The following is a 15,228-nucleotide window of genomic DNA, read 5'->3' on the forward strand; positions in this document are numbered from 1 at the left end:
ACCCAGAAATTACATGAATGGAAATGCTAATGAAGATTGGGTGAATGGGATTAGCCGACACCTAGCTCTTTTGTTTGGTGATGACAAGGTGTTTGGTGATGACAAGGTGTCAATCACACCCTTTCATCATCAAACCTAATTAAAGTAAAGAGTTAAATAAACATACAGACACAAAGCAAACACTTTATTTAAAATACAACAGACACATTCTTAAATTAACCAATATACTCACCCCAGTTCTGACAGTAATCCAAGGGTTAAAGCAATGTCCCACGTTCCTTTTCAATTAACTTTAGCTCAAAAACCGCTCTTGAGCCCTCACCTCTACCACCGCCCCCAGTAATGGTTGATGGTATTCTGAAGTTCCAGATTTCAAGAATTGTAGATTCTCGTCTCCAACGTCGTTCTCTACAATACTTGGTGCACTGGAAGGGTTATGGTCCCGAGGAGAGGATGTGGGTTTCAGCACCAGAGGTGGATGCTGCCAGGTTGGTTCGTTCATTCCACACCTCTTATCCTGAGAAACCCGGTCCTGAGGCCACTCGTAGAGTAGGGGGTACTGTCACGGGTGAGTCAGAAGTGACAGACAGTCGCCCTGCAGTTGGTTGCAGGAGATCTGTTTGGCATTACAGACACCTCGTTAGAGGCTGTCTCTCTAAGACCCAGTGGCTACCTTCCTCTGGCTAATTAACACCCTGGCCTGGGTATATAAATACCTGCTATCTGCTAGAGGGAGGTGCCGGCGATACTCACATTACCCTTTGTGTAGGCTTGGAGCAAATGCATTACGTCATTCTCTCTGGAGCTATGAGGACGGGTGTTCATCTCTCTGAAGTCGACTAAAAGCTAAGCTATCTTCCCTTGTTTGCTCCCCTTTGTTGTCTTTAATGGTCAGTGGGAATCGACTAGTGCTCATCCCCCTCCCTTCCCCAACCAGGGCCAAACGCCAGGGAAAGACAAGGCGAGGTTCGCGTGTGGCGATTGGCGAAGAGCCAATATAGGGATGTTAGTGGAGACAGGGTGATGTTAGCCTAGGAGGTCTCCACTCCCCCCTTTCCCTCTTCCCTTTGTGTTGCACTAAGTCTTTCCCACACCTTGCATGACAATAGCTTTAAGGAAACTATTTTTTTCCATTTCTTGCTTACTTGACATCTATAGTGAACTAATGCAAGCACACCTCAGCCTCACTTTGTGTACATTTGGATAGATTAATGCTGAGAGATCTATCTGGAAGTTACAAACTGGAAATGTGGTCAAAGACAATATAGAAACTGCATTATTGCATTTTTGTTATGTCTGACACAAATAGTTTATATTCCAGGATCTTGTCGCATGAGAGAACATACACATTATGAAGATGTATGCGACATCCGAAAAGCAAATACATTAACTGTGCAAGAATAAAAAAAAAAAAAGACAATTTCAAAATTAAGTATTAATCGTGTCTATGGGGCATGTACAATTTAAAAGATAATTTTCTTGCCACTAGTAATGTCAGACATGGCTAACTCAATGACCAAATCAAATAAATTAAAACAGACATCTCGGAGAGATTGGCAGCACCTTCAGGCTATGTGCCCACGTTGCATTTATGAAGCAGAAAATTTCTGCTTCATTTCTGCAAGTCCTCTCCCGTAAAAACGCATGCGGAATTCCGCACGCGTTTATCGCGCATTTTTCGCGCGTTTATCACGCGTTTTCCACATGCGGAATTGCCTTGCGTTTTTTATGCATTGGACAAAGGCAATTCTGCATGCGGAAACGCAAAATTAAATGACATGCTGCGGATTTTTGAACGCAGCATAAACGCTGCGGAAAAATCCGCAGCATAGGCATTGACATTGCGGAATGCCATTGGGGACCATGGGGTGCGGATATACATGCGTTTTTCAAGCGTTTACGCTGCGGAAATTCCGCAGCATATACGCTTGAAAAATGCTACGTGGGCACACAGCCTCACAGGACATACTGGATTACTTACATCTAGACATGAACACAATTCTTGTTCATGTAGTCTACACAGCAGAAGAGATAAAGATCACCCTAAGGGCAACTGCAGAAGAGTGTATTTTCAGTCCGAGTGGGAGCTGACAAAACATTGGATCGCACACGGACCAATATTATTTTATGGGGCCTCAGAGAAAGACATCCTGAGAAAAGAATTGCTGCATGCCCAAGTTTCATCCTATGTTTGGATCGCACTCAGCCATGCAAGTCAAAGAGTGTGTGGAAACCTCAAACTGCACTCTGACCGTTTGAGCGTAGCCCGACTTCTGTGCACTGATAGAATGGAGAAATTTTTTTCTCCATCTTCTCATCGTTCGAGAAAATTGGAGCACACTATGATCACACTCTGATCAAATTCTAATCAGAGTTGGAGCCGTTCCAGCACCGGCTTCTCCTGGGCCTCGTGTGACATCGTTATGTCACGCGACCCCTTTGGGCCAAACAACGGCTGCTACACTAACCCCACCTTCGGACATGATTGAGATCCAGAGGAGGCGAGAAAGCAGCCCTGACTCTGACTTCTTCCAGATGTCAAAGTCCGTAGGAGAGGAGAGTGAAGCAGCCACTGGGATCGCATAGCATAAAAGTCATGCGAGCCCCAGGAGAGCCAGTCAAATCAGATTAGCAGGACTACCAGGCATGTGACACCTAGTCCTCTAGTAATAATCTCCGGCTGATAAAACTGATTGTATTGTAACTAGGGCAATCTGCTGAGCAAGTGACAACACAGTAATCAGGATCTCTGCCCCTACATTATGCTAGTCTCAGAATAAATAGTAAAAACCTACTTAAATGATTCCTTTTAACTCATATGGAAAATGAGTGTGAAATAGAAGAAACTGCCCAGGCACATACAGAATGATATAAGTATTCATAAGTTGGCAAACTAGTTGTTCTGGGAGATCAAAGATAAAAAAGTAAATATCCGTATATTTGAAGGTCAGGAGAGGTGAGATCAGAATGTGATTTTGTTAGTGAAGCAATACGAATTGTACTAGGCCAGCATTTTCCTAATGACATTCCTTTGAAAAAAAGTGGTAAGACTGGAGAAGCGTTGTATTAGCTGTATACAATAATATGTCATTCAAATTAACTGCTCCTTATTAAATAATGTTCTCAAAGCATCTTGCACTATTATAACCCAGTGACTTTGAGATTGTATATAAAACACATATACCAAGAATCTGGACATAAATCTCAAAATAACTCCAAAATTACTTTATTACAAATGTTGCAGATACCAAGGCTTATATACTTATTGTTCATAGCATGGATTTTACAAGCAGTATATTTTATACTGGCTAAGGGGCTGCTGTAATATTGTCCTTTGTAGATGAAAGAAGTGCTTACATCTCTGTGATGGCTTCAATGCTTATGTCATCAAGGTGCAGGTGTCTTATTTATACCACTGTTTTGGTACGAGTTCCTGTTTCTCCACAGCTACATCTTCAAGCTCCTGCCAGGGCTGTAATACTGGACCTGGTAACATTACAGTCTATGAAGACAAACAGGCAAAGGGTAAATGTGATATAGCAATGGTTCCAGGAACATGAGCTTAACAATGGTCTGACTCTACTGACCTTTACAATGGGCTCTTTAGATGGCGCCCAGGAAGGAACTATCTTGCCATGCAACCTCCATGACCCATATGGATTCACCAAGTGACGCTCAAATACCAAGTACTCCAGAACATCTCGAGGCTCTTCACTGCCACATTCCACCCGACCAAAGCGATCGTAGATGACTAAGGTCTGTAGGTAATTGAGACACACAGTACTTACAAGGCACAAAAAGAATGACCCAATGTATCCATTAAAAGGAGTATTCACAATGTAGTCATTCTTGGCTGAGATTGGAATAACCATCTACAGGTGCCTCTCACTAAATTAGAATATCATGAAAAAGTTCATTTATTTCAGTTCTTCAATACAAAAAGTGAAACGCATTATATAGAGTCATTACAAACAGTGTGATCTATGTCAAGTGTTTATTTCTGTTAACGTTGATGATTATGGCTTACAGCCAATGAAAACACAAAAGTCATTATCTCAGTAAATTAGAATACTTTATAACAGCTTGAAAAATGTTTTTAAAATCCATAATGTTGGCCTACTGAAATGTATGTTCAGTAAATGCACTCAATACTTGGTCGGGGCTCCTTTTCCATCAATTACTGCATCAATGCGGCGTGGCATGGAGGCGATCAGCCTGTGGCACTGCTGAGGTGTTATGGAAGCCTAGGTTGCTTTGATAGCAGCCTTCAGCTCATCTGTATTGTTGGGTCTGGTGTCTCATCTTCCTCTTGACAAAACCCCATAGATTCTCTCTGGGGTTAAGGTCAGGCGAGTTTGCTGGCCAATCAAGCACAGTGATACTGTTGTTTTTAAACCAAGTATTGGCTCCCCAAACTATCACTGATTGTGGAAACTTCACAGTAGACCTTCAGCAACTTGGATTATGGCCTCTCCACTCTTCCTCCAGACTCTGGAACCTTGATTTCCAAATGAAATGCAAAATTTACTTTCATCTGAAAACACCTTGGACCACTGAGCAACAGTCCAGGTCTTTTTCTCCTTGGCCCAGGTAAGATGCTTCTGGCGTTGTCTATTGGTCATGAATGGCTTGACACAAGGAATGCGACACTTGTAGCCCATGTCCTGAATACGTCTGTGTGTGGTGGCTCTTGAAGCAATGACTCCAGCAGCAGTCCACTCCTTGTGAATCTCCCCCAAATTTTTGAATGGCCTTTTCTTAACAATCCTTTCAAGGCAGCAGTTATCCCGGTTGCTTGTGCACCCTTTTCTACCACAATTTTTCCCTCCACTCAACTTTCCATTAAAGGGGTTGTCCGGTACTTTAAGTTGCCCAATGTATTCAGCATATGGGCATACGTATCTTTGAAAATACCTTGTGTTGCAGATAATGCCTGTGAGCGGCGCTATCGGCTGCTCTTAGGCATCACGTGATCGCCGGCTGCAGCTGGCGCTGACGTCACGACAAGTCCAGGCTGCAGTCGAGGGTCCCTCTTCCGCGTTCCACCGGTGGCTGCTGGGTCCACCGCGGGGACCCCAGCGCTGAGTCATGCCTCACTTGTCGTGACATCAGCGCGGGGTCACGTGATGCCTGTGAGCGCCCACCGATAATGCCTGTGAGCGGCGCTATCAGCAACACAAGGTATTTACAAATATACTTATGCCCACATGCTGAATACATTGGGCAATTTAAAAAAAGTAACGGACAACTTTAATATGCTTGGATACAACACACTGAATAGCCAGCTTCTTTAGCAATGACTTTTTGTGGCTTACCCTCCTTGTGGAGTGTGTCAATGACTGCCTTCTTGACACCTGTCAAGTCAGCAGTTTTCACCATGATTGTGGAGCCTACTGAAACAGACTAAGGGACCTTTTTAAACGCTTAGGAAGCCTTTGCAGATGTGATGTTTTTTGTTAATTATTCTAATTTACTGAGATAATGACTTTTGTGTTTTCATTGGCTGTAAGCTATAATCATCAACATTAACAGAAAAACACTTGAAATAGATCACTCTGTTTGTAATGAGTCTATATAATATATGAGTTTCACTTTTTGTATTGAAGAACTGAAATAAATTAACCTTTTCATGATATTCTAATTTAGTGATATGCATCTGTATGTGGAGGGGCGCATAGGATTAAAGAAAGGGCCAAGCTGACAGTGGTATACTAAGCCATAGATGTGAATAAAATTTATTACATCAGCAGAGCACAGCCAGCTCGGCTGTTTCCATAATCCTTACCACCTACAGCTGGCCATATAGACAGCTATTCTCATTTCAGCCATGAATAGCTGCATGGGATTGACTGACAAACCGTCAATCTCGGCATGTGTTGCTGCTATCTAACAGCTGCGGCGACGCAAACATATTTTTCAAGTACGCCAAAGATACTCAGTTAGGACCTGAGTGTTCTCGGATAATTCCTTATCCGAGCACATTCGCACAACACTACATATCATTGTTTACAAGAAACAACGCCACTCTTGTCCATGGGCTGGGTGTGGTATAGCAGTTTGTCTCTGTTGTAATTCTATACAACATGTACATTCGGTCTCAGCAGAAGTTGCAAACAGTTGATCAGTGGAAATGCCAGACCCTCGCCAATCTGATATTAATGGTCTATCCTAAGGACTGGTCATTAATAAGTATATTTTGGACAGCCCCTTTAAATAACAATAGATCAAGCCACCCATTACAGGGAAGGCTGAGGACAAACGATCATTTTGTGCATGGCCAGCTGTAATCTAGAGGTCTCCTATAATAAACTATCAAGAAAGAGGAGAGTTTGTGATATCATAAGACCATGTACTCTGGAATAAAAGTTTATCTATGAATGGCTGTTTTCTGTCCTCACCTGTTTGCTGTGCATACGGACAGTTACTTGGCCATACAGGTTCCCTTTTGTAACCATTTCTGGACACCGAACCTGCACAATTCTGGGTGGCTCTAAGGACTCCACAAAAGACCAGCGTATTGTACGATACCTGTTACCCCGCACCATCTCCTACAATACAAAAATTAAAAAAGTAAGAAAAACCTGGTAAAAAATTTCATACACACTAGGCACACACAAGAATTCATTACTTACCGGATAGCAGCGCTCGGTAACCAGTAAGTGTAACTTATGGCGATTAAACCTGAAATAGTACAAAGATTTCAATTTTAGTCCAACTTCCCACTATATTATGCTGTAAAAAATGAGGTACAGAAGTCTCACAACCCCCTTCCATTAGCAATGGCATCAATAATGACAGGTTATTCTTTAGAAGTTTTCACCTGATGAAGAAAAACAAAATTTTCCAAAATGCATAGGATTGTTGTGTGGTTGTCAAGAGTTTCAATAGGAGAAGATTATATTACCATGTAGCGCTGAAAATGTATTCTGAAAAACAGGGAGATGCCATTGTCTGGAGCGCCCTCATCCTAGTCTTGTAATCCCTTCCCGGCATTTGCCATACATGTATGGCATAAGTCAGGAGCAGCTGTATTTAACAGGCTCATGGGTTGAGCCCGTCCGATCACCTTCATCTAACAGCAATCTCTGCCAGAAGCTTTTAAGCTTCTACCGCGCGCAGGAATGGGGGTGCAACATTCTATGCGCCGTCGGCAACATCAAACATGAAAAAAAAAAAGTTCAAGTCACCCTCCCCCCCACTTTTACCCCATTAAAAATAAATATAAAAAAATGCTTTGAAAAAATATGCATATGTGATATTGCCGTGTCTATAATAGTCTGATCAAAAACTAAAATATATTAAACTGGCATACACCGTAAACAGAAAAAAAAATGAAAAACTCCAAAACTTTTTTTTTTTTGGGGGGGGGGGGGGGGGGGGGCTCACCGCAAAAAATAATACTGCAAGGGGTGATCAAAATGTCAGATCTATTTCAAAATGATATCAATAAAAACGTTGTCTACACCCACACAAAAAATGAGTCCTCACACAGCTCCATCGACAGAAAAATGAAAACATTATGAGTCTGGGAATATGGTAATACAATCAAAAATGTTAATTTACATTAAAAAAAATAGTTACCGCTAAAATACTACAAAAATAAATCGACTAAAATTTGGCCTCACCATAACTATATGGATGAGGAGAATCATAATGCCAGGTCATTTTTACCACACACTGTACGCTGTAAAAAAACAGTTAAAAAAACAACAACAGAATTTCGCAGTGTTTTTTTTCAGCAATTTCACTGCACTTGGATTTTTGTTTTCCGTTTTCCAGTACATTATGTAGTAAAATTAATGGTGTTATTCAAAAGTACAATTCTTCCCTCAAAAAACAAGCCCTCATATGTCTATGTGGTCAGAAAAATAAAAAAGTTATGGTTCTTGGAAGAGCGCTCAGAAAAAATAAAAAAACATAAGAATGGAAATTGGCCATGTTGGAGAGGGGTTAAGCAAGGAAACTATGGGCTACAATATTACAGCCTTTTGAAGAACAGTAAAAAGGAACTAAATTGGAGGCACTTCTCTACTTTCATTTACCAGTTAAGAGCACTTATTTACAGCCACCATAATAATTTATTGCAGGTATAATTTTTATCTGTACTGCTGGTGTTAAGCAAGAGCTTTAACATTGATTTCTTGAGTGTTGTCGACTTGCTTTTCTAAAATGAGTAGCTGGCTGTAACTGGTTTACATGAGCTTAAGAGTGTAGTAACACATGTATTGGATTTCAGCATTTTTATTGGTGTGGTTTACAGATACCCACATTTGCCTTTAAGCTGTGTGACCTGGGAATGAGCGCTGGTCATTTATTAAACTAAAGCAGAAGTTATCACCCAACTACCGGATAGGTGATAAAACGGTATTCGGGTCTGACCACTGGGACCCCAACCAATCCAAAGCACAGGGTTCTGAAATACCTTAACTGAATGGAGCAGTGGCCGGACATGTGCACCACCAAACCATTCATTTTCTATGGGACTGCTGGAGATACAGTACAGAGTTCATCTTTTTCCTAGCAGAAAAAAATAAATAGAGAATAAATGAATGGTGGGGCACATGCCTGGGCAGCACTTCCTTTAAGGCAATTGGTCAGACCACACTTGGAATACTGTGCTCAGTTATGGGCCCCAATATATAGAAAGGATATAAATGAGCTTGAAAAGGTACAAAGGAGGGCAACAAAATTAATAAAGGGAATGGAGGGACTGCAATACCCAGAGAGGTTGGCAAAACTAGGACTATTCAGCCTGGAAAAGAGAAGGTTGAGGGGGGACATAATAAATGTGTACAAATATGTTAGGGGACAGTATAGAGACCTTGCCCGGGATTTGTTCAAAAGGAGGGGTATTACGGTAACAAGAGGGCACTCACTAAGACTGGAAGAGAAAAGGTTTCAGCACCAGCATAGGAAGGGGTTCTTTACGGTAAGAGCAGTGAGAATATGGAATTCACTGAGTGAGGAGACGGTAATGTCAGATTCACTACACCAGTTCAAGCGGGGACTGGATGCTTTTCTAGATACCAGGCAGATTTCTGCATATACTTAAAAATAGAATAAAATAGTAGGTTGATACAGGGATTTATTCTGACTGCTGGTTTCAGAGTCGGGAGGGAATTTTTCCTCAGGTGAAGATTGGCTAAATCATTTGGGGTTTTTGCCCTCCTCTGGATCAACTTTAGCAACTACAGAACTTACAGGTCGAACTTGATGGACGCAAGTCTTTATTCGGCTTTACAAACTATGTAATTCAGAATCCCATTTTTGGGATTGGTAGCAGTCCCAAAAATCGGACACGATCAGCAAGTTATCATTTATTCTCTGGTTCTAAAGATGGAAACAACATCAAGCCGAAACTCCACTACTTTATTATATAAAAATATGAGACATACAATAGATCCAGAAGAATCTGAATCATCTCACACTCTCCGCAGCAGACATTATCAGGCGTATACAAAGGCAAAGGTACTCACTGTGTCAGACAGTTGTGCGCTTCCATGAAGATTTCCTGAGCTTTCTCTGGAAAGGTCTTGGTGCTAAAATCCTCGTCATGGTTTTTGATCTTTCGAATCCTATAGAAAAGAAATAAAAAAATATAATCATTTATGTTAATAATTCAGTTAGTGGCAAGCTGTTAACCCCTTCCCAACATGGTGATTTTTTACTTTTACGCTTTAATTTTTTTCCTTCCTTTCTTGCCAGAGCCATAACTATTTTATTTTTCTGCTGATATAGCTGTATGAGAGCTTGTTTTGTAAAAAAAAACAAACAAACAAAAAAAAACAAAACAAAAAACAAGTTGTAGTTTTAAATAGCACCATTCATTTTACCATGCAATGTACTGGAAAAACAGAAAATCAAAATCAAAATCTGCAATTGTTTTTTTGGGGTTTTGTAGTTACAGTATTCAGTGTGTGGGAAAAACGACATGTGCACATGATTGCCCAGGTCAGTACAATTACAGAGATACCAAAACTTGTCTAGTTTGACGCTTTAAGTGGTGAAAAAGATAATTGAAAATTTGACGCTGTTCTCCACGACATGTAACGGTTTCATTTGGTTGATGGAGCAGTGTGAAAGATTGTATTCTTTGTCGCGGTGGCCTGTCGTTTGTATCTACCTAAAATTGGTATCACTACAATGTTTTGATCACTTCTTATTGCATTTTTTTGCAGAGTTGCAGTGACAAAAAAAAAAAAAAAATTCTGGAGTTGATTTTTTTTTCTCTCATTACGGCGTTTCCTGATTAAACCAATCATTTTCTATATTTTGGTAGATCAGAATGTTATGGACACAGAAATACCACATATATTTTTTAAATTTCTTTATTTTTAAAAGGTAAAAGAAAAGGTGGATTATTTTAACTTTTATAAGTTTTTATTTAATTGTTCCCTTATGGGACTTGAACCTGCAATCGTCCAATATCACATATAGAAAAAATAACATTCTACTATTAACACCAGTCACAAGCTGGTTTTCATATGCACACAGTCATGAAAGGCACGAGGGTCTTCAGCAGACCCCAGCTGTCACGGCAACCCAATGGTGCGTCGCTGGTTGGGGACGGGGGATGACGGGTGAATGAAATGGCACGTCCCCAGGTCTTTGCGTTTTAAATGCCGCTGTCAAAATATTGACAGCGGCTTTTACGTGGTTAATAGCAGTGGGCAGAGTTTGGCTCCACCCGCTGCTGTTAGAGGCAGATCCTGGCTATGTTTTACATCCATTATCTGCTGGCAATGATGTAAGCGCAGCCCCAGAGCTCGTATCAAAGACAAGGACCTGACATGATGTAACAGGACATCATGTGTCAGAAAGGGGATATTATGTTTGATAGCTGCTCATAATTGTGAACAATTTGTGGCAATGATGAATATAACATAAGGAAAAGCCAGCATCTATTCTAAAACCTAGGTGTTCTAGAAGAATCCAGCACAATAAGTATGAACTGGGCCCTACATACCATATACAATTAGTTGTAATCTCAAAACATAAAATGAAGCAACTGAATTACAAGAGAAAGATCAGAAAAAGAGAGGCGGGTATTGTCAAAGGGGGTATTTTCATACTAGTAAACGGCAGGAAATAAAAAAAACTACGCCATAATTTTACGGTCAACACATACGCCAACTGAGAGGCCGCGGTCTGTTTCAGTTGCTCTGTTCTCTGCTTCAAGCCATCCTTGGAAAGAGTGGACAGACGGGCATCACCTTCTGGGGGCACATATGCATCAAGTATTCCAGCTATGAGCAAAAGAGGAGCACAATGAAAGAAAGCATTATTCTAAAATGGTGTTCTCATATTGCCAAAATACAGATGTGACTTCCAATATTTCAAAAAATCAAGGTCCCAAGGGATTAACCCACAATTGTGGTCCTTCGCTGAATCAATGCAGCGGTTTCATCCTAGTCAGGAAAGACAGGGGTCCATGAGGGTGGGCACCCATCTATCATAAAGTAATGCTATATCCTGCAGATGTAATAACAAGCTAATGTCAATAATTTTCCTAATACTGTGGTCACCAAGGACACAGCTTTGGTGTACTCACGTGACTTGTATTTTAAAGAAAGTCACCTAAAAAATAATTTTGTTTGTAAGAATCCCAACTCAGGGCTCACTCCATTAGCCAGAAGGTTAGAAAAGTGTCTGACTCAAGCCATATATGTATTACATAAAGTATGGAACACTAGATTTTTCAAGAACAGGTTGCAGCATTTAAATTAACTGGTCAAACATAACATTCTCCTATAAAATCTGGTTGACGCAACTCCTATGTGATAGCAGTTGTCTTTTGTGAAGCAACCACTTTAAATGGGATTTTAAAAAAGTAGACCCCAAACGATTCCTTCAGTGTAAACTAAAAACAGATAGTACTCGTCCTCCATTGCTCTAGCTCCCTGCCGCTGTTCTGGTTTCTCTGTTTTTGCTACAGCAGACACATCACGGCTGCAGCTAATCACTGAGATGAGTAGCTCCGTCAATGTAGACAGCATGAGCTCAGTGTTCCGCTGCAAACGTGATGTCACCACCACAGAAGTGACAGGAAGCCGGCACTGGGGTGGGGGAGGGCGAGAACTATCTATCTTTGTTATTTTACATCACAGGAATTGTTTGAGGTCCACTTTTCTAGAAGTAGAAAATCGTTTTCAGTAAACTGCACTGAGGGTCCTTACCTGTGCAGGAGATATTAATTGGTCGCTCCAAATTTTCATGAGGCATTACTATTCCAGCAGCCTTAGCTTTCTTCATCATCTCATCTACAGAAAGCTTATTTGCCAAATATGGGGGCTTATACATTCTCTTCTTGGTCCTTATTGTTATAATGGTAAGAGGTGAAATCAACCGGGAAGGACTGAGAATGGCAGCAAATCCCTACAAGGTAAAAAGGAGGACACTGGAGTCAAGTTAATAAATGGTCCAATGTATATACTCTATAAAATAGAATAAAAATGAAATTATTAAGTGAACCCCTCCTAATACTGAAATCAGCATCTGGGTCTGGTGACTGCTCTGGGATTGGCTTCAGAAACCCCCGGTGATCAGCTCCTGCTGGCCACACACTGGGGATGTAATTGTAATATTACATGGAGGTCTTTTGAATGTATGATCCTCCATCTCTGGCGCGGGTCGGACAGAACAAGAGCCTCTATTGGCGGATAAACTGGAGCCCCACATACCGGGCGCCCCTGAGCAAGGCCCGTGTGCCCTCACAGACCTGACAGGGAAGAGATCACAATGATACCCGGTCTGCACACTCCTCTGCGAGTCACCCGCCTGAGGAGGAAGTTTACATGCCCTGATACATTGCCAGTGTCTGTAGCTGGCAGAGGATTGCCCACACTGCGTCATGGTAGTGGCCACCTCCAACCTACTACTCCCAGCCTATGATGGCATACTAGGAGTAGTGGCTCCCTAACTGATGGGCAGCCATACAGCTGTGATAGAACTACAAGGTCCAGCAGTATGTTCTCTATGTCCAGGCGCTCTGAGTCCTAAAGTTTCATGACAGGAGGATAAGCCTGGGGTGCTCATCTAACAATGGCAGAACACAGTCCCGTCCCCCCACCCGCCATGCTCCTGTAACAACTCCCAGGACCGTATACCACTTTTTAATTGTGACCTCTCCGACGGCACTTACAGGTTCTCCCAGCGCCCTAACAACCCTCATGGAGGACGCCATGTTGCGCTCGCACAGAAGGCTGGGACGCTGCACGGTCACATGACAAGAGCTGTCACCGAGAGCAGCTGTGTGGGCGGGGCTTAAAGCCGACCAATAGCAACAGAGCGGGAGAGTGAATGGCGGCTTCTATGTAATAAGAAAGATTAGACAGACGGAAAGATATAGCGAGATAGATAGACAGTTGTGAGATAGATAGATAATGGATATACAGATAATGAGATTAATATGTATATATTATATATCTATCATCTACACTGCTCAAAAAAATAAAGGGAACACTTAGGCTGTGTGCCCACGTAGCATTTTTCAAGCGTTTTTGATGCGGAATTTCCGCAGCGTAAACGCTTGAAAAACGCTTGGTAACACGCACCCCATGATCCCCAATGGGTTTACGCAACTTCTATGCACATGCTGCGGATTTTTCCGCAGCGTTAAGGCTATGTGCCCACGTTGCATTTATGAAGCAGAAAATTTCTGCTGCATAAATGCAAGTCCTCTCCCGGAAAAACGCATGCGGAATTCCGCACGCGTTTATCGCGCGTTTTTCGCGCGTTTATCACGCGTTTTCCACATGCGGAATTGCCTTGCGTTTTTTATGCATTGAACAAAGGCAATTCTGCTTGCGGAAACGCAAAATTAAATGACATGCTGCGGATTTTTGAACGCAGCATAAACGCTGCGGAAAAATCCGCAGCATGTGCATAGAACTTGCGGAATCCCATTGGGGACCATGGGGTGCGTGTTACCAAGCGTTTTTCAAGCGTTTACGCTGCGGAAATTCCGCATCAAAAACGCTTGAAAAATGCTACGTGGGCACACAGCCTTATGCTGCGTTCAAAAATCCGCAGCATGTCATTTAATTTTGCGTTTCCGCAAGCAGAATTGCCTTTGTTCAATGCATAAAAAACGCAAGGCAATTCCGCATGTGGAAAACGCGTGATAAACGCGCGAAAAAAGCGCGATAAACGCGTGCGGAATTCCGCATGCGTTTTTCCGGGAGAGGACTTGCATTTATGCAGCAGAAATTTTCTGCTTCATAAATGCAACGTGGGCACATAGCCTTAGGCTATGTGCCCACGTTGCGGAAATGAAGCAGAAATTTTCTGCATGTCCTCTCCCGGATAAACGCATGCGGATTTCAGCACACGTTTATCGTGTGTTTTTCACGCGATTTCCACATGCGGAATTGCCTTGCGTTTTTTTATTGCATTGCAAAGGCAATTCTGCTTGCGGAAACGCAAAATTAATTGACATGCTGCGGATTTTTCTGTGCATCAAAAACGCTGCGGAAAAATCAGCAGCATGGGCATTGAACTTGCGGAATCCCCTTGGGGACCATGGGGGGCGGATTACATAGCGTTTCACAAGCGTTTACGCTGTGGAAATTCGGCAGCATATACGCTTGAAAAACGCTACGTGGGCACATACCCTTAAACAACAGAATATAACTCCAAGTAAATCAAACTTCTGTGAAATCAAACTGTCCAGTCAATTTCACATGCTGTTGTGCAAATGGAATAGACAATAGATGGAAATTATTGGCAATTATCAAGACACACTCAATAAAGGCGTGGTTCTGCAGGTGGGGACCACAGACTACATCTCAGTACCAATGCTTTCTGTCCGATGTTTTGGTCACTTTTGAATGTTGGTTGTGCTTTCACACTCGTGGTAGCATGAGACGGACTCTACAACCCACAGAAGTTGCTCAGGTAGTGCAGCTCATCCAGGCTGGCACATCAATGCGAGCTGTGGCAAGAAGGTTTGCTGTGTCAGTCAGCGTAGTGTCCAGAGGCTGGAGGCGCTACCAGAAGACAGGCCAGTACACCAGGAGACGTGGAGGGGGCAGTAGGAGGGCAACAACCCAGCAGTAGGACCGCTACCTCCGCCTTTGTGCAAGGAGAAACAGGAGGAGCACAGCCAGAGCCCTGCAAAATGACTTCCAGCAGGCCACAAATGTGCATGTGTCTGCACAAACAGTTAAAAACCGATTCCATGAGGGTGGTATGAGGGCCCGACGTCCACAGATGGGGATTGTGCTCACA

At 42.3% G+C, this 15,228-nt stretch overlaps 1 protein-coding gene across 1 annotated transcript; it reads right to left on the reverse strand.

Annotated features, from left to right (window-relative positions):
* Positions 1-3,209: 3,209 nt before the first annotated feature.
* Positions 3,210-13,269, reverse strand: MRPL45 (mitochondrial ribosomal protein L45). Its single transcript, XM_073681121.1, has 8 exons — positions 13,142-13,269; positions 12,177-12,375; positions 11,129-11,246; positions 9,477-9,575; positions 6,633-6,681; positions 6,399-6,548; positions 3,588-3,758; positions 3,210-3,502 (listed from the first exon to the last, which is right to left on the reverse strand). The coding sequence occupies exons 1-8, from the start codon at positions 13,181-13,183 to the stop codon at positions 3,404-3,406; spliced, it is 927 nt and encodes a 308-aa protein (XP_073537222.1). The 5' UTR covers positions 13,184-13,269; the 3' UTR covers positions 3,210-3,403.
* Between the last annotated feature and the right edge of the window lie 1,959 nt (positions 13,270-15,228).

This window comes from Phyllobates terribilis, unplaced genomic scaffold, assembly GCF_046119375.1.
Source record: "Phyllobates terribilis strain yellow unplaced genomic scaffold, ASM4611937v1 Scaffold_5__5_contigs__length_657084704, whole genome shotgun sequence".
Taxonomy (NCBI): Eukaryota; Metazoa; Chordata; class Amphibia; order Anura; family Dendrobatidae; genus Phyllobates; species Phyllobates terribilis.

Excerpts from the sequence above, each read along its gene's own strand:
- MRPL45 (XM_073681121.1), bottom strand. The coding sequence starts at position 13,183 with ATGGCGTCCTCCATGAGGGTTGTTAGGGCGCTGGGAGAACCT. Across the intron at positions 6,549-6,632 it reads TTACCGAGCGCTGCTATCCG|GAGATGGTGCGGGGTAACAG; the intron begins GTAAGTAATGAA and ends TTTGTATTGTAG. Across the intron at positions 3,759-6,398 it reads TCCGTATGCACAGCAAACAG|ACCTTAGTCATCTACGATCG; the intron begins GTGAGGACAGAA and ends AATTACCTACAG.